Below are 26,041 nucleotides of genomic sequence, written 5' to 3'. Positions count from 1 at the left end.
CAGCAGGGACTACCAGAAGGTAAAACAGGCCATCCTGAGTAGGTATGCTATTACCCCGGAGGCATACCGACAGCGGTTCCGAGACCTGAAGAAGCTGGAGAAAGATACCCACACTGAGTGGGCGCATCGGCTAAAGGCTGGTTGCGGGCAGCCCAAGTCACCCAGTTGGAAGACCTTTTACAACTCCTGTTGATGGAGCAATTCTTCCAAGGGGTGTCCACCGAATTGCAAAACTGGCTGAGAGATCGAAAACCGTGCACGGTACATACCTCAGCAACCTTGGCCGATGAATACAAAGATGCTCGGAGATCTCAACGAACACAGCAACGCTCCAGTATTGGGGTCACCCCAACCCCCACTGCAGCTCCCACACCTCTGCTACCCCGTCCTGGAGGGGGAATCCACCCACCCCCCCCCCGATACCAGACTCGATCAGCTATCCGTTTCCATCTTTGTAACCAACAAGGGCACATTCAGAGAGACTGTCCCAGGAACAAGAACCGATCCACCTGGAACAACCAGAACAACTTGTCAAACAATCGGGCAGCTGTACACTGCTACCAGAACGAGCCCCGACTACAGACCCAACCCGCAGTCTTCCACGAGGAACCCTTGGGCATCTTACACGAGGTAAACCCAGTACTGGCCGCTTCGGACAACCTACAAAGCCACCGCCAGGTGGTCTATATAGAGGGCCGACGTGTCCAAGGGCTGCGTGACTCTGGGGCCACCATAACCTTGCTCCGGCAACATTTAGTTTCCACCAATCAACTCACCGGAAACTGTGTAGCTGTCCGGGTGGCTGGGGGAACCATTTACAAGATTCCCACGGCCAAAGTACACTTGGATTGGGGAGCAGGGTCGGGGAACGTAGAAGTGGGACTTATGCAAAATTTGCCCACAGACGTTATTTTGGGCAACGACTTAGGGGAGCTGACTTCAGCATTTGCACCCCGAACCTCCCCACAAGCAGCACTGCCCGTGGTTACCTGGCAACAGCCCCACACCAACGCACTAGCTGATCACTCTGAGGCTGAGGTAAGCAATCACCCCCCTAATGTCTCTTGGGCCCCTCCACTAGAGTTTGGTAGCGAAGTGGCCACTGACCCCTCGTTGCAAGTATATAGGGATAAGGTAGACCAGAATCAGGCGGGGTTGGAAGGAGAGAGGTACAGTTGGGACAAGGGGTTACTGTACAGGTATGCAGAGAAGATAGTGGCTGGATCTATTCCCCTGTCCATTCAGCAGTTAATAGTACCTCAGAGGTATAGACGAGAACTGCTACGGGTTGCCCACGATATTCCACTGTCATGCCACATAGGAGTTAGTCGGACAAAGCACCGCCTAACTCAGAATTTCTTTTGGCCAGGGATCACCAAAGATATTAGGCAGTATTGCCAAACGTGTGACACCTGCCAACGAGTAGGGAAAAGAGGAGACCGATATAAGGCAAAGCTACACTCCCTCCCCATAATAGAGGAGCCTTTTAGTCGAGTGGCGGTGGACCTCATTGGCCCCCTAGCCAAGCCTAGCCCCTCGGGGAAGAGGTATATACTCACGGTCGTTTATTATGCCACCCGATATCCCGAGGCGGTGGCTCTGGCTAATATTCATGCCGAGACCATGGCGGATGCCCTCATCAAAATCTTCTCCCACATGGGATTTCCCTGGGAGATTATTTCGGACCGGGGCACCCAGTTTACGGCCGAGATTACCCACCAGTTGTGGAGAGCATATGGGGTGAAACCCATTGTAAATTCCGCTTATCACCCCCAGTCTAATGGGCTCTGTGAACGGTTTAACGGAACACTGAAACAGATGCTCCGCGCGTTCATAGATACCCAGAAGAACTGGGAGCGGTTTCTACCCCATTTGCTTTTCGCCTACCGGGAGGTACCTCAGGAATCCACGGGGTTCTCTCCCTTTGAATTATTATTCGGAAGGAGGGTACGGGGTCCCCTAGACTTAATCCGAGAGCATTGGGAGGGGGAAGTCACTAGTGACGGTACTCCTATCGTACCATACGTGCTGGAGTTTAGGGAGCGCCTGCAGGCCCTGACTCGGACAGTCCGCTCCAACCTTCAGGCGGCTCAAACCCGTCAGCACCGTTGGTATGATAGGGGCGCCAGGGACAGCAGTTTTCAGACTGGGCAGAAGGTGCTAATCTTAAAACCGGTCAAAAATGATAAACTGCAGGCCTCCTGGCAGGGCCCATACAAGGTGGTGGAACAAATCTGTGACACCACCTATGTGATCGGCCCATGTACTGGAGCAGGCGGTAGATGCATGCTCCATGTAAATATGTTGAAGCCGTACCATGAACGCGCAGAGGAGGTGAATGCTATTTGCGCCCCTGCCGCGGACGACGCAGACAGTTTACCTCTTCCCGACCTCCTAGGAATGAAGAACCGGGACGAAGGTCTGGGAGAGGTACAATTGGGTGAGCGGTTAAGTCCTCGGGAACGAGCTCAAATAGCAGAGCTACTGCAGGAAAAGAGAGACACGTTCTCCAACGTGCCTGGATATACCCGACTGGCCACCCATAGGGTAGAAACCCCAGGTCACCTCCCCATGCGTCAACCTCCTTACCGCATACCAGAATCGGTGAGAGAACATATGCGGAAGGAGATTGACGAGATGCTACAGTTAGGAGTGATTGAGCACTCGGACAGCCCCTGGGCCTCGCCGGTAGTTCTAGTGCCGAAGTGGGACGGCACGACCTGCTTCTGCGTAGACTACCGGAAACTTAATAATAAAACTGTCTCTGATGCCTACCCTATGCCCCGGATAGATGAGCTCCTGGATAAAATGGCTCGAGGCCCGTACCTCACCACCATAGATCTGTGTAAGGGGTACTGGCAGATCCCACTAGCCGAGGATGCCATCCCCAAATCAGCGTTCGTCACCCCGTTTGGCCTGTACCAATTCAAGGTCATGCCATTCGGGATGAAGAACGCTCCGGCTACTTTCCAGCGAATGGTAGATCAGCTACTGGATGGGTCCCAAGAGTACGCATGCGCCTATTTAGATGACATAGCTATATTTAGCAGCTCCTGAGATGAGCATTTGAACCATATAGGGGCGATCCTAGATCGCATTAGGGAGGCAGGATTAACCCTTAAGCCTAGCAAATGTCATATAGGGATGGCGGAGGTCCAGTACCTAGGGCACCGAGTAGGTAGCGGGCAGCAGAAGCCCGAACCGGCCAAGGTAGAGGCCGTAGCCAAGTGGCCCACTCCCCGTACCAAGACCCAAGTGCTAGCTTTTCTAGGTACCGCAGGCTATTATAGGAAGTTCGTACCTAATTATAGTACCCTAGCCAAACCCCTCACCGACCTCACCCGTAAAAACCATCCTAAGATTGTTACCTGGAGCCCAGAGTGTGAACAAGCATTCCAAGAACTGAAAAACGCTCTCGTAAATGCCCCTATCCTTGCTGCCCCGGATCCAACTAAACGCTTTCTCGTCCATACAGATGCTTCTATGTTTGGATTGGGAGCCGTGCTGACCCAAGTCGGGGCTGATGGCAGCGAGCATCCTGTGGCCTACCTAAGCAGGAAACTGTTACCCCGAGAAGTTAGCTACGCCGCCATCGAAAAGGAATGCCTGGCCGTGGTGTGGGCCCTCAAGAAACTTCAGCCATATCTATATGGACAACAATTTTCCCTGCTAACAGATCACAACCCGTTGGTGTGGCTGAACAGGGTATCTGGAGACAATGCCCGGCTGTTGCGCTGGAGTTTGGCGCTGCAGCCGTTTGACTTAACAATCCATTACCGACCTGGGAAGCAAAACGGCAACGCCGACGGGTTGTCCAGACAAACTGAACTTGAACCTTGATCTGTGAACACTCCTCCGGACCTCCCCAAGCCAATCCGTTGGGATCAGACTGGGTATGCCGGCTTGGTTCTGGGGGAGCATTGTGGCAAACCTCGCCACTTATGAACTATGCAGGAATTATTATTTAGGCTAATGGTTAAAATGTATGTTAAACTGTATGTTACTGTTTAAACTTCCTGCTGTTTCAGTTGGGAAACCCCTTGTAGGGGAGACTGTTTTTGTTAAAAGTGTTTGTTTTTTCCGGTTGAAGAAAAAGTGGTTGTTGACTCCCAAGCTATGTGTCGTCTAGTTCTTGGTGGAAAGGGGTTATTATTACAATTACCAAGAGTAGTTATTTGCTTGTCTCTGCTTACCAAAAAGATATTACAGATCCTACTGCCTCTCTGCTACAATTACCAAGAGTAGTTACTTGCTTGTCTCTGCTTAACAAAAAGATATTACAGATCCTACTGCCTCTCTGCTACAATTACCAAGAGTAGTTACTTGCTTGTCTCTGCCTACCCAAAAGATATTACAGATCCTACTGCCTCTCTGCTACAGGAGTAAATTACAAAGTTGCTTAAAATTGCATGCTCTATCTGAATCGCAAAAGAAAAAAAAATGGGTTCAGTGTCCCTTTAAGTAAGAGTTATAGGGATCTGGATCTCAGGAACTAGTAGTATTAGGTAAAAGTATTTGTTACTGACAGTAGTAATGAGGATAGTGTTTGTAGAGGATGAGTTGAGTAAGAGTTATAGAGATCTGGATCTCAGGAACTAGTAGTATTAGGTACAAGTATTCGTTACTGACAGAGGAAGATTAATTTAGGAAACGGATGTAGCTTTGGCATCTATTCACTAAAAAGATGATAAAAATATCTAATGCTAGTGACATGTCTGAAGAAAGGAGTCAGGAACATCCCCATTACGCTGTGACCTCAGGCTGGTTGGAACCACGACACTTTCCTGAGTTTCTGCAGGTAGATAAGTGTCTGACATACATTGTCATGTGATGGGCTTTCTAGTTGTTTGTGGCTAGAAATATTAGGTTACATGGATATTTACTTGGTGCTTGTTTCTCTTTTATTATGACTGCTGCAATGCAACAATGTTGGGAAATACCCGGCTTCCAGTGCGTTATTGATTAAACTGGGGCTGTTGTGAAAGGAAGCAGTGAAGGTCTTTAATTGTAATTTCTAATTTTACAGAGCTCCAAGGTTAACTCTACTGAACGTCATGAGAAAACAATTTATTGTCATTGTAGTTCGTGGCAGGACTTTTGCTTATAACACTTGGAGATTTGTTCAGTCAGAGGAGGAATCTGAGGTGGAAACTCTGTTAAGAAGCCATTTAAGCGCCATTACACTTCATCAGCTGTACCACCATAACATAGGCACTGGTGAGGCTGGAGAGGCCGGTGAGAGCTTTAGTGAATCAGTTGTACAGTATAATATGGTGAGGCTAAAGAGGCTAGTGAGAGCTTTAGTGAATCAGTTGTACAGTATAGCATGGTGAGGCTGGAGAGGCAAGTGAGAGCTTTAGTGAATCAGTTGCACAGAATTATATGTTGTGGCTGGTGAGGCCGGTGAGACTTTCAGTGATTCAGCCATATAGAATGATATTGACACTGCTGAGGCTGGATAGGCCAGTGAGAGCTTTAGTGAATAAGTTGCACAGTATAGCATGGTGAGGCTGGAGAGGCAGATGAGAGCTTTAGTGAATCAGTTGCACAGAATTATATGGTGTGGCTGGTTTGGCCGATGAGACTTTCAGTGATTCAGCCATATAGAATGATGTTGACACTGCTGAGGCTGGAGAAGACAGTGAGAGCTTTAGTGAATCAGTTGCACAGTATAGCATGGTGAGGCTGGAGAGGCCAGTGAGAGCTTTAGTGAATCAGTTGCACAGTATAGCATGGTGAGGCTGGAGAGGCCAGTGAGAGCTTTAGTGAATCAGTTGCACAGTATAGCATGGTGAGGCTGGAGAGGCCGGTGAGAGCTTTAGTGAATCAGTTGCACAGTATAGCATGGTGAGGCTGGAGAGGCCAGTGAGAGCTTTAGTGAATCAGTTGCACAGTATAGAATGGTGAGGCTGGAGAGGCAGGTGAGAGCTTTAGTGAATCAGTTGCACAGAATTATATGGTGTGGCTGGTGAGGCCGATGAGACTTTCAGTGATTCAGCCATATAGAATGATATTGACACTGCTGAGGCTGGAGAAGACAGTGAGAGCTTTAGTGAATCAGTTGCACAGTATAGCATGGTGAGGCTGGAGAGGCCAGTGAGAGCTTTAGTGAATCAGTTGCACAGTATAGCATGGTGAGGCTGGAGAGGCCGGTGAGAGCTTTAGTGAATCAGTTGCACAGTATAGCATGGTGAGGCTGGAGAGGCAGGTGAGAGCTTTTGTGAATCAGTTGCACAGAATTATATGGTGAGGCTGGAGAGGCAGGTGAGAGCTTTAGTGAATCAGTTGCGCAGTATAACATAGTAAGGCTGGAGAGGACGGTGAGAGCTTTAGTGAATCAGTTGCACAGTATAGCATGGTGAGGCTGGAGAGGCCGTTGAGAGCTTTAGTGAATCAGTTGCACAGTATAGCATGGTGAGGCTGGAGAGGCAGGTGAGAGCTTTTGTGAATCAGTTGCACAGAATTATATGGTGAGGCTGGAGAGGCCGGTGAGAGCTTTAGTGAATCAGTTGTACAGTATTATATGTTGTGGCTGGTGAGGCCGGTAAGACCTTCAGTGATTCAGCCATATAGAATGATATAGACACTGCTGAGGCTGGAGAAGACAGTGAGAGCTTTAGTGAATCAGTTGCACAGTATAGCATGGTGAGGCTGGAGAGGCAGGTGAAAGCTTTAGTGAATCAGTTGCACAGTATAGCATGGTGAGGCTGGATAGGCCAGTGAGAGATTTAGTGAATCAGTTGCACAGTATAACATAGTGAGGCTGGAGAGGACGGTGAGAGCTTTAGTGAATCAGTTGCACAGTATAACATAATGAGGCTGTAGAGGACAGTGAGCACTTTAGTGAATCAGTTGCACAGTATAACATAATGAGGCTGGAGAGGCCGGTTAGAGCTTTAGTGAATCAGTTGTACAGTATTATATGGTGTGGCTGGTGAGGCCGGTAAGACCTTCAGTGATTCAGCCATATAGAATGATATAGACACTGCTGAGGTTCGAGAGGCCAGTGAGAGCTTTAGTGAATCAGTTGCACAGTATAGCATGGTGAGGCTGGAGAGGCAGGTGAGAGCTTTAGTGAATCAGTTGCACAGTATAGCATGGTGAGGCTGTAGAGGACGGTGAGAGCTTTAGTGAATAAGTTGCACAGTATAGCATGGTGAGGCTGGAGAGGCAGGTGAGAGCTTTAGTGAATCAGTTGCACAGTATAGCATGGTGAGGCTGGAGAGGCAGGTGAGAGCTTTAGTGAATCAGTTGCACAGTATAGCATGGTGAGGCTGGAACGGCAGGTGAGAGCTTTAGTGAATCAGTTGCACAGTATAGCATGGTGAGGCTGGAGAGGCCAGTGAGAGCTTTAGTCAATCAGTTGCACAGTATAACATAGTGAGGCTGGAGAGGACGGTGAGAGCTTTAGTGAATCAGTTGCACAGTATAACATAATGAGGCTGTAGAGGACGGTGAGAGCTTTAGTGAATCAGTTGCACAGTATTATATGGTGAGGCTGGAGAGGCCGGTGAGAGCTTTAGTGAATCAGTTGTACAGTATTATATGGTGTGGCTGGTGAGGCCGGTAAGACCTTCAGTGATTCAGCCATATAGAATGATATAGACACTGCTGAGGCTCGAGAGGCCGGTGAGAGCTTTAGTGAATCAGTTGCACAGTATAGCATGGTGAGGCTGGAGAGGCCGGTGAGAGCTTTAGTGAATCAGTTGCACAGTATAATATAGCGAGGCTGGAGAGGACAGTGAGAGCTTTAGTGAATCAGTTGCACAGTATTATATGGTGTGGCTGGTGAGGCCGGTGAGACTTTCAGTGATTCAGCCATATAGAATGATATTGACACTGCTGAGGCTGGAGAGGCCAGTGAGAGCTTTAGTGAATCAGTTGCACAGTATAGCATGGTGAGTGAGGCTGGAGAGGCCAGTGAGAGCTTTAGTGAATCAGTTGCACAGTATTATATGGTGAGGCTGGAGAGGCCGGTGAGAGCTTTAGTGAATCAGTTGCACAGTATTATATGGTGAGGCTGGAGAGGCCGGTGAGAGCTTTAGTGAATCAGTTGCACAGTATAGCATGGTGAGGCTGGAGAGGCCAGTGAGAGCTTTAGTGAATCAGTTGCACAGTATAGCATGGTGAGGCTGGAGAGGCAGGTGAGAGCTTTAGTGAATCAGTTGTACAGTATAATATGGTGAGGCTAGAGAGGCCAGTGAGAGCTTTAGTGAATCAGTTGCACAGTATAGCATGGTGAGGCTGGAGAGGCATGTGAGAGCTTTAGTGAATCAGTTGCACAGAATTATATGATGTGGCTGGGAAGGCCGGTGAGACCTTCAGTGATTCAGCCATATAGAATGATTTAGACACTGCTGAGGCTCGAGAGGCCAGTGGGAGCTTTAGTGAATCAGTTGCGCAGTATAACATAGTGAGGGGGGAGAGGCCCGTGAGAGCTTTAGTAAATCAGTTGCACAGTATAGCATGGTGAGGCTGGAGAGGCCAGTGAGAGCTTTAGTGAATCAGTTGCACAGTATAACATAGTGAGGCTGGAGAGGACGGTGAGAGCTTTAGTGAATCAGTTGCACAGTATAACATAATGAGGCTGTAGAGGACGGTGAGAGCTTTAGTGAATCAGTTGCACAGTATAACATGGTGAGGCTGGAGAGGACGGTGAGAGCTTTAGTGAATCAGTTGCACAGTATAGCATGGTGAGGCTGGAGAGGCAGGTGAGAGCTTTAGTGAATCAGTTGCATAGTATAGCATGGAGAGGCTGGAGAGGCCAGTGAGAGCTTTAGTGAATCAGTTGCACAGTATAACATAGTGAGGCTGGAGAGGACGGTGAGAGCTTTAGTGAATCAGTTGCACAGTATAGCATGGTGAGGCTGGAGAGGCCAGTGAGAGCTTTAGTGAATCAGTTGCACAGTATAACATAGTGAGGCTGGAGAGGACGGTGAGAGCTTTAGTGAATCAGTTGCACAGTATAACATAATGAGGCTGTAGAGGACGGTGAGAGCTTTAGTGAATCAGTTGCACAGTATTATATGGTGAGGCTGGAGAGGCCGGTGAGAGCTTTAGTGAATCAGTTGTACAGTATTATATGTTGTGGCTGGTGAGGCCGGTAAGACCTTCAGTGATTCAGCCATATAGAATGATATAGACACTGCTGAGGCTCGAGAGGCCAGTGAGAGCTTTAGTGAATCAGTTGCGCAGTATAACATAGTGAGGGGGGAGAGGCCCGTGAGAGCTTTAGTAAACATGGTGAGGCTGGGTAGACCTGTTATGAATTTACCCACTGCCTCTCACGTCCTACAGTTGGTCTCTGCACTCTATTCTTCCTCTCTTCCTTCTTTTGCAGATGATGTAATGGACTTGATCAATTCTGATCTCCCTGAGTGCCCCAGTTCCTCTTCGTCTCCTCTTCTGCTCGTCCCCCGAGGAGCTCCTTCACTATCCACGGTTACTATGGCTCCTTGGAACTCCCCTCCTAAAGCCACACCTCCTTCCTGTGTGCTTTCTGTAGATTCCCCTCCCCCATCACTCAGGATCACAGAACAACCGAAACAGCGAGGGATGCGATTCCGGTACCAGTGTGAGGGGAGATCAGCAGGGAGTATATTGGGGGAGCACAGCACCGATCAAAACAAGACTCTGCCCTCTATTGAGGTAATGTCACACGTTTGTTACATGTAAACTATATATATATAGTATATATCATCATGCATTCAACATTTTAACTTCATGTAACGTCTTACAGGACTGCACATTTCATACATGCAAATGACTTGCTACATGTTACATGCTGAGCTGACGTTTCCACCGCTCAGCCAATAGCAGAGCAAGCCGTACGGCACTGTGCCAATGGCTAGCATGCCTATTGGCTAAGAGGTGTAAACGTCACGTCATTGAAAAAAAAGAGTTGTGCCGTGGGCGGCTGGAGCCACTTAGTTTAGCAAGGAGGGCTCAGCAAAGGAAAGGTACTTACTTATACCACTCATGGCTGAAGGTCCTGTTTATTTTTAGTGTAAGTAAATGCTAGTATTTACCATAACTCAATTACTGACATATACTGTGCATATATAAACATGTATTGTGTGTGCAGACCTTATGTAATGTAGCATTAATTACTGATATATACTGTGCATATATAAACATTTATTGTGTGTGCAGACCTTATGTAATGTGACACTTAATTACTGATATATACTGTGCATATATAAACATGTATTGTGTGTGCAGACCTTATGTAATGTGACACTTAATTACTGATATATACTGTGCATATATAAACATTTATTGTGTGTGCAGACCTTATGTAATGTGACATATAATTACTGATATATACTGTGCATATATAAACATTTATTGTGTGTGCAGACCTTATGTAATGTGACATATAATTACTGATATATACTGTGCATATATAAACATTTATTGTGTGTGCAGACCTTGTGTAATGCAGCACTTAATTACTGATATATACTGTGCATATATAAACATTTATTGTGTGTGCAGACCTTATGTAATGTAGCACTTAATAACTGATATATACTGTGCATATATAAACATTTATTGTGTGTGCAGACCTTATGTAATGTGACACTTAATTACTGATATATACTGTACATATATAAACATTTATTGTGTGTGCAGACCTTATGTAATGTGACACTTAATTACTGATATATACTGTACATATATAAACATTTATTGTGTGTACAGACCTTATGTAATGTGACATATAATTACTGATATATACTGTGCATATATAAACATGTATTGTGTGTGCAGACCTTATGTAATGTAGCACTTAATTACTGATATATACTGTGCATATATAAACATTTATTGTGTGTGCAGACCTTATGTAATGTGACACTTAATTACTGATATATACTATGCATATATAAACATTTATTGTGTGTGCAGACCTTATGTAATGTAGCACTTAATTACTGATATATACTGTGCATATATAAACATTTATTGTGTGTGCAGACCTTATGTAATGTGACATAATTACTGATATATACTGTGCATATATAAATATTTATTGTGTGTGCAGACCTTATGTAATGCGGTACTTAATTACTGTTATATACTGTGCATATATAAACATTTATTGTGTGTACAGACCTTATGTAATGTGACATATAATTACTGATATATACTGTGCATATATAAACATTTATTGTGTGTGCAGACCTTTTGTAATGTTGTGCTTAATTACTGATACATACTGTGCATATATAAACATGTATTGTGTGTGCAGACCTTATGTAATGTGACATATAATTACTGATATATACTGTGCATATATAAACATTTATTGTGTGTGCAGACCTTATGTAATGTGGCACTTAATTACTGATATATACTGTGCATACATAAACATGTATTGTGTGTGCAAACCTTATGTAATGTGACATATAATTACTGATATATACTGTGCATATATAAACATTTATTGTGTGTGCAGACCTTATGTAATACAGCACTTAATTACTGATATATACTGTGCATATATAAACATTTATTGTGTGTGCAGACCTTATGTAATGTAGCACTTAATTACTGATCTATACTGTGCATATATAAACATTTATTGTGTGTGCAGACCTTATGTAATGTGACACTTAATTACTGATATATACTGTGCATATATAAACATTTATTGTGTGTGCAGACCTTGTGTAATGTAGCACTTAATTACTGATATATACTGTACATATATAAACATTTATTGTGTGTGCAGACCTTTTGTAATGTTGTGCTTAATTACTGATACATACTGTGCATATATAAACATTTATTGTGTGTGCAGACCTTATGTAATGTGACATATAATTACTGATATATACTGTGCATATATAAACATTTATTGTGTATGCAGACCTTATGTAATGTGACATATAATTACTGATATATACTGTGCATATATAAATATTTATTGTGTGTACAGACCTTATGTAATGTGACATATAATTACAGATATATACTGTGCATATATAAACATTTATTGTGTGCGCAGACCTTATGTAATGCAGCACTTAATTACTGATATATACTGTGCATATATAAACATTTATTGTGTGTACAGACCTTATGTAATGTGACATATATAATTACTGATATATACTGTGCATATATAAACATTTATTGTGTATGCAGACCTTATGTAATGTGACATATAATTACTGATATATACTGTGCATATATAAACATTTATTGTGTATGCAGACCTTATGTAATGTGACATATAATGACTGATATATACTGTGCATATATAAACATTTGTTGTGTGTGCAGACCTTATGTAATGCTGCACTTAATTACTGATATATACTGTGCATATATAAACATTTATTGTGTGTGCAGACCTTATGTAATGTGACATATAATTACTGATATATACTGTGCATATATAAATATTTATTGTGTGTGCAGACCTTTTGTAATTTAGCAGTTAATTACTGAAATATACTGTGCATATATAAACATGTATTGTGTGTGCAGACCTTATATAATGTAGCACTTAATTACTGATATATACTGTGCATATATAAACATTTATTGTGTGTGCAGACCTTATGTAATGTAGCACTTAATTACTGATATATACTGTGCATATATAAACATTTATTGTGTGTGCAGACCTTATGTAATGTAGCACTTAATTACTGATATATACTGTGCATATATAAACATTTATTTAGTGTGTTTACAGACCTTATGTAATGCTGCACTTAATTACTGATATATACTGTGCATATATAAACATTTATTGTGTGTGCAGACCTTTTGTAATGCAGTACTTAATTACTGATATATACTGTGCATATATAAACATTTATTGTGTGCGCAGACCTTATGTAATGTGACATATAATTACTGATATATACTGTGCATATATAAACATTTGTTGTGTGTGCAGACCTTATGTAATGTGACATATAATTACAGATATATACTGTGCATATATAAACATTTATTGTGTGCGCAGACCTTATGTAATGCAGCACTTAATTACTGATATATACTGTGCATATATAAACATTTATTGTGTGTGCAGACCTTATGTAATGTGACATATAATTACTGATATATACTGTGCATATATAAACATTTGTTGTGTGTGCAGACCTTATGTAATGTGACATATAATTACAGATATATACTGTGCATATATAAACATTTATTGTGTGCGCAGACCTTATGTAATGCAGCACTTAATTACTGATATATACTGTGCATATATAAACATTTATTGTGTGTACAGACCTTATGTAATGTGACATATAATTACTGATATATACTGTGCATATATAAACATTTATTGTGTATGCAGACCTTATGTAATGTGACATATAATTACTGATATATACTGTGCATATATAAACATTTATTGTGTATGCAGACCTTATGTAATGTGACATATAATTACTGATATATACTGTGCATATATAAACATTTATTGTGTGTGCAGACCTTATGTAATGTGACACATAATTACTGATATATACTGTGCATATATAAACATTTATTGTGTATGCAGACCTTATGTAATGTGACATATAATTACTGATATATACTGTGCATATATAAACATTTATTGTGTATGCAGACCTTATGTAATGTGACATATAATTACTGATATATACTGTGCATATATAAACATTTATTGTGTATGCAGACCTTATGTAATGTGACATATAATTACTGATATATACTGTGCATATATAAACATTTATTGTGTGTGCAGACCTTATGTAATGCAGCGCTTAATTACTGATATATACTGTGCATATATAAACATTTGTTGTGTGTGCAGACCTTATGTAATGCTGCACTTAATTACTGATATATACTGTGCATATATAAACATTTATTGTGTGTGCAGACCTTATGTAATGTGACATATAATTACTGATATATACTGTGCATATATAAATATTTATTGTGTGTGCAGACCTTTTGTAATTTAGCAGTTAATTACTGAAATATACTGTGCATATATAAACATGTATTGTGTGTGCAGACCTTATATAATGTAGCACTTAATTACTGATATATACTGTGCATATATAAACATTTATTGTGTGTGCAGACCTTATGTAATGTAGCACTTAATTACTGATATATACTGTGCATATATAAACATTTATTGTGTGTGCAGACCTTATGTAATGTAGCACTTAATTACTGATAATATACTGTGCATATATAAACATTTATTTAGTGTGTTTACAGACCTTATGTAATGCTGCACTTAATTACTGATATATACTGTGCATATATAAACATTTATTGTGTGTGCAGACCTTTTGTAATGCAGTACTTAATTACTGATATATACTGTGCATATATAAACATTTATTGTGTGCGCAGACCTTATGTAATGTGACATATAATTACTGATATATACTGTGCATATATAAACATTTGTTGTGTGTGCAGACCTTATGTAATGTGACATATAATTACAGATATATACTGTGCATATATAAACATTTATTGTGTGCGCAGACCTTATGTAATGCAGCACTTAATTACTGATATATACTGTGCATATATAAACATTTATTGTGTGTGCAGACCTTATGTAATGTGACATATAATTACTGATATATACTGTGCATATATAAACATTTGTTGTGTGTGCAGACCTTATGTAATGTGACATATACTTACAGATATATACTGTGCATATATAAACATTTATTGTGTGCGCAGACCTTATGTAATGCAGCACTTAATTACTGATATATACTGTGCATATATAAACATTTATTGTGTGTACAGACCTTATGTAATGTGACATATAATTACTGATATATACTGTGCATATATAAACATTTATTGTGTATGCAGACCTTATGTAATGTGACATATAATTACTGATATATACTGTGCATATATAAACATTTATTGTGTATGCAGACCTTATGTAATGTGACATATAATTACTGATATATACTGTGCATATATAAACATTTATTGTGTGTGCAGACCTTATGTAATGTGACACATAATTACTGATATATACTGTGCATATATAAACATTTATTGTGTATGCAGACCTTATGTAATGTGACATATAATTACTGATATATACTGTGCATATATAAACATTTATTGTGTATGCAGACCTTATGTAATGTGACATATAATTACTGATATATACTGTGCATATATAAACATTTATTGTGTATGCAGACCTTATGTAATGTGACATATAATTACTGATATATACTGTGCATATATAAACATTTATTGTGTGTGCAGACCTTATGTAATGCAGCGCTTAATTACTGATATATACTGTGCATATATAAACATTTGTTGTGTGTGCAGACCTTATGTAATGCTGCACTTAATTACTGATATATACTGTGCATATATAAACATTTATTGTGTGTGCAGACCTTATGTAATGTGACATATAATTACTGATATATACTGTGCATATATAAATATTTATTGTGTGTGCAGACCTTTTGTAATTTAGCAGTTAATTACTGAAATATACTGTGCATATATAAACATTAATTGTGTGTGCAGACCTTATGTAATGTAGCACTTAATTACTGATATATACTGTGCATATATAAACATTTATTGTGTGTGCAGACCTTATGTAATGTAGCACTTAATTACTGATATATACTGTGCATATATAAACATTTATTGTGTGTACAGACCTTATGTAATGTGACATATAATTACTGATATATACTGTGCATATATAAACATTTATTGTGTATGCAGACCTTATGTAATGTGACATATAATTACTGATATATACTGTGCATATATAAACATTTATTGTGTATGCAGACCTTATGTAATGTGACATATAATTACTGATATATACTGTGCATATATAAACATTTATTGTGTGTGCAGACCTTATGTAATGTGACACATAATTACTGATATATACTGTGCATATATAAACATTTATTGTGTATGCAGACCTTATGTAATGTGACATATAATTACTGATATATACTGTGCATATATAAACATTTATTGTGTATGCAGACCTTATGTAATGTGACATATAATTACTGATATATACTGTGCATATATAAACATTTATTGTGTATGCAGACCTTATGTAATGTGACATATAATTACTGATATATACTGTGCATATATAAACATTTATTGTGTGTGCAGACCTTATGTAATGTGACATATAATTACTGATATATACTGTGCATATATAAACATTTATTGTGTATGCAGACCTTATGTAATGCAGCACTTAATTACTGATATATACTGTGCATATATAAACATTTGTTGTGTGTGCAGACCTTATGTAATGCTGCACTTAATTACTGATATATACTGTGCATATATAAACATTTATTGTGTGTGCAGACCTTATGTAATGTGACATATAATTACTGATATATACTGTGCATATATAAATATTTATTGTGTGTGCAGACCTTTTGTAATTTAGCAGTTAATTACTGAAATATACTGTGCATATATAAACATTAATTGTGTGTGCAGACCTTATGTAATGTAGCACTTAATTACTGATATATACTGTGCATATATAAACATTTATTGTGTGTGCAGACCTTATGTAATGTAGCACTTAATTACTGATAATATACTGTGCATATATAAACATTTATTTAGTGTGTTTACAGACCTTATGTAATGCTGCACTTAATTACTGATATATACTGTGCATATATAAACATTTATTGTGTGTGCAGACCTTTTGTAATGCAGTACTTAATTACTGATATATACTGTGCATATATAAACATTTATTGTTTGTACAGATCTTATATAATGTAGCACTTAAATACTGATATATATTGGGCATATATAAACATTTATTGTGTGTGCAGACCTTATGTAATGTGACACTTAATTACTGTTATATACTGTGCATATATAAACATTTATTGTGTCTGCAGACCTTATGTAATGTGACACTTAATTACTGTTATATACTGTGCATATATAAACATTTATTGTGTGTGCAGACCTTTTGTAATGTTGTGCTTAATTACTGATATATACTGTGCATACATAAACATGTATTTTGTGTGCAGACCTTATGTAATGTGACATATAATTACTGATATATACTGTGCATATATAAACATTTATTGTGTGTGCAGACCTTATGTAATGTGACATATAATTACTGATATATACTGTGCATATATAAACATTTATTGTGTGTGCAGACCTTATGTAATGTGACATATAATTACTGATATATACTGTGCATATATAAACATTTATTGTGTGTGCAGACTTTATGTAATGCAGCACTTAATTACTGATATATACTGTGCATATATAAACATTTATTGTGTGTGCAGACCTTATGTAATACAGCACTTAATTACTGATATATACTGTGCATATATAAACATTTATTGTGTGTGCAGACCTTATGTAATGTAGCACTTAATTACTGATCTATACTATGCATATATAAACATTTATTGTGTGTGCAGACCTTATGTAATGTGACACTTAATTACTGATATATACTGTGCATATATAAACATTTATTGTGTGTGCAGACCTTGTGTAATGTAGCACTTAATTACTGATATATACTGTACATATATAAACATTTATTGTGTGTGCAGACCTTTTGTAAGGTTGTGCTTAATTACTGATACATACTGTGCATATATAAACATGTATTGTGTGTGCAGACCTTATGTAATGTGACATATAATTACTGATATATACTGTGCATATATAAACATTTATTGTGTGTGCAGACCTTATGTAATGTGACATATAATTACAGATATATACTGTGCATATATAAACATTTATTGTGTGCGCAGACCTTATGTAATGCAGCACTTAATTACTGATATATACTGTGCATATATAAACATTTATTGTGTGTACAGACCTTATGTAATGTGACATATAATTACTGATATATACTGTGCATATATAAACATTTATTGTGTATGCAGACCTTATGTAATGTGACATATAATTACTGATATATACTGTGCATATATAAACATTTATTGTGTATGCAGACCTTATGTAATGTGACATATAATTACTGATATATACTGTGCATATATAAACATTTATTGTGTGTGCAGACCTTATGTAATGTGACACATAATTACTGATATATACTGTGCATATATAAACATTTATTGTGTGTGCAGACCTTATGTAATGCAGCACTTAATTACTGATATATACTGTGCATATATAAACATTTATTGTGTGTGCAGACCTTATGTAATGCTGCACTTAATTACTGATATATACTGTGCATATATAAACATTTGTTGTGTGTGCAGACCTTATGTAATGCTGCACTTAATTACTGATATATACTGTGCATATATAAACATTTATTGTGTGTGCAGACCTTATGTAATGTTGCACTTAATTACTGATATATACTGTGCATATATAAACATTTATTGTGTGTGCAGACCTTATGTAATGCTGCACTTAATTACTGATATATACTGTGCATATATAAACATTTGTTGTGTGTGCAGACCTTATGTAATGCTGCACTTAATTACTGATATATACTGTGCATATATAAACATTTATTGTGTGTGCAGACCTTATGTAATGTGACATATAATTACTGATATATACTGTGCATATATAAATATTTATTGTGTGTGCAGACCTTTTGTAATTTAGCAGTTAATTACTGATATATACTGTGCATATATAAACATTAATTGTGTGTGCAGACCTTATGTAATGTAGCACTTAATTACTGATATATACTGTGCATATATAAACATTTATTGTGTGTGTAGACCTTATGTAATGTAGCACTTAATTACTGATAATATACTGTGCATATATAAACATTTATTGTGTGTACAGACCTTATGTAATGCTGCACTTAATTACTGATATATACTGTGCATATATAAACATTTATTGTGTGTGCAGACCTTTTGTAATGCAGTACTTAATTACTGATATATACTGTGCATATATAAACATTTATTGTTTGTACAGATCTTATATAATGTAGCACTTAAATACTGATATATATTGTGCATATATAAACATTTATGTGTGTGCAGACCTTATATAATGTGGTACTTAATTACTGATATATACTGTGCATATATAAACATGTATTGTGTGTGCAGACCTTTTGTAATGTTGTGCTTAATTACTGATATATACTGTGCATATATAAACATGTATTGTGTGCGCAGACGTTATGTAATGTAGCACTTAATTACTGATATATACTGTGCATATATAAACATTTATTGTGTGTACAGACCTTATGTAATGCTGCACTTAATTACTGATATATACTGTGCATATATAAACATTTATTGTGTGTGCAGACCTTTTGTAATGCAGTACTTAATTACTGATATATACTGTGCATATATAAACATTTATTGTTTGTACAGATCTTATATAATGTAGCACTTAAATACTGATATATATTGTGCATATATAAACATTTATGTGTGTGCAGACCTTATATAATGTGGTACTTAATTACTGATATATACTGTGCATATATAAACATGTATTGTGTGTGCAGACCTTTTGTAATGTTGTGCTTAATTACAGATATATACTGTGCATATATAAACATGTATTGTGTGTGCAGACATTATGTAATGTAGCACTTAATTACTGATATACTGTGCTTATATAAATATTTTTCTTTCATGTAATTGGCAAGAGTCCATGAGCTAGTGACGTATGGGATATACATTCCTACCAGGAGGGGCAAAGTTTCCCAAACCTCAAAATGCCTATAAATACACCCCCCACCACACCCACAATTCAGTTTTACAAACTTTGCCTCCTATGGAGGTGGTAAAGTAAGTTTGTGCTAGATTTCTACGTTGATATGCGCTTTGCAGCAGGCTGAAGCCCCGTTTTCCTTTCAGAGTGCAGTGAATGACAGAGGGATGTAAAGGGAGAATTACCTATTGAATGCTATGATCATCCTATCGGGGATCTATTTCATAGGTTCTCTGTTATCGGTCGTAGAGATTCTTCTCCTACCTCCCTTTTCAGATTGACGATATACTCTTATATACCATTACCTCTGCTGATTCTCGTTTCAGTACTGGTTTGGCTATCTACTATATGTAGATGAGTGTCTTTTGCTAAGTATATTTTCTTTTATTTATGACACTCTCAGCTATGGTTTGGCACTTTATATGTAAAGTTCTAAATATATGTTTTGTACTTATATTTGCCGTGATTCAGGTTAATCAGTATATTTCCTTCTTACAGACTGTCAGTTTTCATTTTGGGGAAATGCATATGAATAAAAAAAATTTCTTACCTGAAAATTTTTCAATTTGACTTTTCTTTCTAAATTGCGGGCTGTTAGGCTCGCGGGTGCAAAAAATGCTAGAATTTATTGCGTCATTTTTGGCGCAAGACTTTTTTGGCGCAAGAATTACGTTTGTTGAGGTTATTGACGTCATTTCCGGCGTCGTAGTTGACGCCGAGAGTTTTCACATAGTTGCGTCATCTATGATGCTCGTGTTTGTTGCAGACGTTTTTGGCGCCAAAAAATTTGTCAATTGTGGGCGTCATACTTGGCGCCAGTTTTTTTGACATTATTTAAGTCTTTGTTTCTTTTTGCTTCTGGTCTCCAGAGGCTTATTCTGTTTGCATTTTTTCCCATTCCTGAAACTGTCATTTAAGGAATTTGATAATTTTGCTTTATATGTTGTTTTTTCTATTACATATTGCAAGATGTCTCAGTCTGACCCTGTATCAGAATCTACTTCTGGAATGCTGCTGCCTGATGTCGGTTCTACCAAAGCTAAGTGCATTTGTTGTAAACTTGTGGTAACTGTTCCTCCGGCTGTAGTTTGTGTTAGTTGTCATGATAAACTTTCAAAAGCAGACAATATTTCCATTAGTAATAATCCATTACCTGTTGTTGTTCCTTCAACATCTAATGTTCAGGATATTCCTGTTAATGTAAGAGAATTTGTTTCTAATTCTATTCAGAAGGCCCTGTCTGTTATACCACCTTCTAATAAACGTAAAAGGTCTTTTAAAACTTGTCATAAATTAGATGAATTTTTAAATGACCGCCAACATTCTGATTTATCTGTCTCTGATGAGGATCTTTCTGGTTCAGAAGATTCTGCCTCAGATATTGACACTGACAAATCTTCATATTTATTGAAGATGAAGTATATTCGTTCTTTACTTAAAGAGGTGTTGATTGCATTAGATATGGAGGAGTCTAGTCCTCTTGATATTAAAACCAGTAAACGTTTAAATTCGGTTTTTAAACCTCATGTAGTTATTCCAGAGGTTTTTCCAGTTCCTGATGCTATTTCAGATGTAATTTCTAGGGAATGGAATAGTTTGGGTACTTCATTTACTCCTTCTTTAAGGTTTAAGAGACTGTACCCTTTGCCGGCTGATAGATTGGAGTTTTGGGAAAAAATCCCCAAAGTTGATGGGGCTATCTCTACTCTTGCTAAACGTACTACTATTCCTATGGCGGATAGTACTTCTTTTAAAGATCCTTTAGATAGGAAGCTTGAATCTTTTCTAAGGAAGGCTTATTTATGTTCAGGTAATCTTCTTAGGCCTGCTATTTCTTTGGCTGATGTTGCTGCAGCTTTAACTTTTTGGTTGGAGGCTTTAGCACAACAAGTACCAGATCCTAATGTGTATAGCATTGTTAAGCTAATTCAACATGCTAATAACTTTATTTGTGATGCCATTTTTGATATCATTAGAATTGATGTCAGGTATATGTCTTTAGCTATTTTAGCTAGAAGAGCTTTATGGCTTAAATCTTTCTTAGAATGCAGATATGACTTCTAAGTCAACGTTGCTATCTCTTTCTTTCCAAGGTAATAAATTATGTGGTTCTCAGTTGGATTATATAATTTCAACTGTCACTGGGGGGAAGGGAGCTTTTTTGCCTCAGGATAAAAAATCTAAGGGTAAATTTAGGACTGCTAACCGTTTTCGTTCCTTTCGTCAGAATAAGGAACAGAAGCCTGACCCTTCCCCTAAAGGAACGGCTTCCAATTGGAAGCCTTCTCCATTCTGGAATAAATTCAAGCCTTTTAGAAAATCAAAACCAGCTCCCAAGTCCGCATGAAGGTGCGGCCCTCATTCCAGCACAGCTGGTAGGGGGCAGGTTACGATTTTTCAAAGATGTTTGGATCAATTCAGTCCAAAATCATTGGATTCAGAACATTGTTTCTCAAGGGTACAGAATAGGTTTTAAGATAAGACCGCCTGTGAGAAGTTCTTTCTCTCACGCATTCCAGTGAACCCAGTAAAGGCTCAGGCTTTTCTGAAATGTGTTTCAGACCTGGAGTCATCTGGGGTAATTGTGCCAGTTCCATATCGGGAACGGGGTCTGGGGTTTTATTCAAATCTGTTCATTGTACCAAAGAAAGAGAATTCTTTCAGACCAGTTCTGGATCTAAAAATTTTGAATCATTATGTAAGAATACCAACATTCAAAAAGTGTGACTATAAGGACTATTCTGCCTTTTGTTCTGCAAGGGCATTATATGTCCACAATAGACTTACAGGATGCTTATCTTCATATTCCAATTCATCCAGATCACTATCAGTTCCTGAGATTCTCTTTTCTAGACAAGCATTACCAATTTGTTGCTCTTCCTTTTGGCCTAGCAACAGCTCCAAGGATCTTCTCAAAGGTTCTCGGTGCCCTTCTCTCTGTAATCAGAGAGCGGGTATTGCGGTGTTTCCTTATTTGGATGATATCTTGGTACTTGCTCAGTCTTTACATTCAGCAGAATCTCACACGAATCAACTTGTGTTGTTTCTTCAGGAACATGGTTGGAGGATCAATTTACCAAAAAGTTCCTTGATTCCTCAGACAAGAGTAACCTTTTTAGGATTCCAAATAGATTCAGTATCCATGACTTTGTCTCTAACAGACAAAAGACGTCTGAAATTGGTTTCAGCTTGTCGGAACCTTCAGTCTCAATCATTCCCTTCAGTAGCTATGTGCATGGAAGTTTTAGATCTCATGACTGCAGCATCGGATGCGATCCCCTTTGCTCATTTTCACATGAGACCTCTTCAGCTTTGTATGCTGAACCTTTGGTGCAGGGATTATACAAAGATATCACAATTGATATCCTTAAATCCCAATACTCGACTATCTCTGACTTGGTGGTTAGATCACCATCGTCTAGTTCAAGGGGCCTCTTTTCTTCGTCCAACCTGGACTGTGATTTCAACAGATGCGAGTCTTTCAGGTTGGGGAGCTGTCTGGGGATCTCTGACAGTGCAGGGGGTTTGGAAATCTCAAGAGGCGAGATTACCAATCAATATTTTGGAACTCCGTGCGATTTTCAGAGCTCTTCAGTTCTGGCCTCTTCTGAAGAGAGAATCGTTTATTTGTTTTCAGACAGACAATGTCACAACCATGGCGTATGTCAATCATCAAGGTGGGACTCACAGTCCTCAAGCTATGCAAGAAGTATCTCGGATACTTGCATGGGCGGAATCCAGCTCCTGTCTAATCTCTGCGGTTCATATCCCAGGTATAGACAATTGGGAAGCGGATTATCTCAGTCGCCAGTCTTTACATCCGGGAGAATGGTCTCTTCACTCAGATGTGTTTCTTCAGATTGTTCAGATATGGGGACTTCCAGAAATAGATCTGATGGCTTCTCATCTAAACAGGAAACTTCCCAGGTATCTGTCCAGATCCAGGGATCCACAGGCGGAAGCAGTGGATGCGTTGTCACTTCCTTGGAATTATCAACCTGCTTATATCTTTCCGCCTTTAGTTCTTCTTCCAAGAGTGATTTCCAAAATCATAATGGAACGTTCGTTTGTACTGCTGGTGGCTCCAGCATGGCCACACAGGTTTTGGTATGCGGATCTTGTTCGGATGTCTAGTTGCCAACCTTGGCCACTTCTGTTAAGGTCAGACCTTCTATCTCAAGGTCCGTTTTTCCATCAGGATCTCAAATCATTAAATTTGAAGGTATGGAGATTGAACGCTTAGTGCTTAGTCATAGAGGTTTCTCTGACTCAGTGATCAATACTATGTTGCAGGCTCGTAAATCTGTGTCTAGAAAGATTTATTACCGAGTTTGGAAGACTTACATTTCATGGTGTTCCTCTCATAAGTTCTCTTGGCATTCTTTTAGAATTCCTAGAATTTTACAGTTTCTTCAGGATGGTTTGGATAAGGGTTTGTCTGCAAGTTCCTTGAAAGGACAAATCTCTGCTCTTTCTGTTCTGTTTCACAGAAAAAATGCTAATCTTCCTGATATACGTTGTTTTGTACAGGCTTTGGTTCGTATCAAGCCTGTCATTAAGTCAATCTCTCCTCCTTGGAGTCTTAATTTGATTTTGAGAGCTTTACAGGCTCCTCCGTTTGAGCCTATGCATTCTTTGGATATTAAGTTACTTTCTTGGAAAGTATTGTTTCTTTTGGCTATCTCTTCTGCTAGAAGAGTTTCTGAATTATCTGCTCTTTCTTGTGAGTCTCCTTTTCTGATTTTTCATCAGGATAAGGCGGTTTAGCGGACTTCATTTAAATTTTTACCTAAGGTTGTGAATTCCAACAACATTAGTAGAGAAATTGTTGTCCCTTCGTTGTGTCCTAATCCTAAGAATTCTTTGGAAAAATCTTTGTATTCTTTGGATGTGGTGAGAGCTTTGAAATATTATGTTGAAGCTACTAAAGGTTTCAGAAAGACTTCTAGTCTATTTGTTATCTTTTCTGGTCCTAGGAAGGGTCAGAAAGCTTCTGCTATTTCTTTGGCTTCCTGGTTAAAGCTTTTGATTCATCATGCTTATGTGGAGTCGGGTAAATCCCCGCCTCAGAGGATTACGCTTCTGTTGATCAGATTTGCAAAGCAGCAACTTGGTCTTCTTTACATACTTTTACTAAATTCTACCATTTTGATGTTTTTTCTTCTTCAGAAGCAGTTTTTGGTAGAAAAGTTCTTCAGGCAGCTGCTTCAGTTTGATTCTTCTGCTTATAATTTCAGTTTTTTTCATTATAAGATTAAAACTTTTTGATTTGGGTTGTGGATTCTTTTTTCAGCGAAATTGGCTGTCTTTATTTTTTATCCCTCCCTCTCTAGTGACTCTTGAGTGGAGTTCCACATCTTGGGTATTTGCTATCCCATACGTCACTAGCTCATGGACTCTTGCCAATTACATGAAAGAAAACATAATTTATGTAAGAACTTACCTGATAAATTCATTTCTTTCATATTGGCAAGAGTCCATGAGGCCCACCTTTTTTTGCGGTGGTTATGATTTTTTTGTATAAAGCACAATTATTCCAATTCCTTGTTGATGCTTTCGCTCCTTTCTTATCACCCCACTTCTTGGTTATTCATTAAACTGAATTGTGGGTGTGTTGGGGGGTGTATTTATAGGCATTTTGAGGTTTGGGAAACTTTGCCCCTCCTGGTAGGAATGTATATCCCATACGTCACTAGCTCATGGACTCTTGCCAATATGAAAGAAATGAATTTATCAGGTAAGTTCTTACATAAATTATGTTATTGTGTGTGCAGACCTTATGTAATGTGACACTAAGTTACTGATATATACTGTGTATATATAAACATTTATTCTGTGTGCAGACCTTTTGTAATGCAGCACTTAATTACTGATATATACTGTGCATATATAAACATTTATTGTGTGTGCACATCTTATGTAATGTAGCACTTAATTACTGATATATACTGTGCATATATAAACATTTATTGTGTGTGCAGACCTTATGTAATGTGACATATAATTACTGATATTAACTGTGCATATATAAACATTTATTGTGTGTGCAGACCTTATGTAATGTGACATATAATTACTGATATATACTGTGCATATATAAACATTTATTGTGTGTGCAGACCTTATGTAATGCAGCACTTAATTACTGATATATACTGTGCATATATAAACATTTATTGTGTGTGCAGACCTTATGTAATGCAGCACTTAATTACTGATATATACTGTGCATATATAAACATTTATTGTGTGTGCAGACCTTATGTAGTGTAGCACTTAATTA

The 26,041-nt window shown here is 38.5% G+C and overlaps 1 protein-coding gene across 3 annotated transcripts in view; it reads left to right on the top strand.

Moving 5' to 3' along the window:
* RELB (RELB proto-oncogene, NF-kB subunit) overlaps positions 1-26,041 on the top strand; it is a 223,108-nt gene that overhangs the window by 89,447 nt on the left and 107,620 nt on the right. For all 3 annotated transcript variants that reach the window (XM_053696513.1, XM_053696512.1, XM_053696514.1), the window contains one exon: positions 9,341-9,648. In XM_053696513.1, coding sequence (XP_053552488.1) covers positions 9,341-9,648 — 308 coding nt within the window. The remainder of the gene's footprint in view (positions 1-9,340; positions 9,649-26,041) is intronic.

Source organism: Bombina bombina, unplaced genomic scaffold, assembly GCF_027579735.1.
Source record: "Bombina bombina isolate aBomBom1 unplaced genomic scaffold, aBomBom1.pri scaffold_504, whole genome shotgun sequence".
Lineage (NCBI taxonomy): Eukaryota > Metazoa > Chordata > Amphibia > Anura > Bombinatoridae > Bombina > Bombina bombina.
The sequence above is the reverse complement of the archived record's forward strand: the minus strand, read 5'-3'. Positions and strand labels throughout refer to the sequence as shown.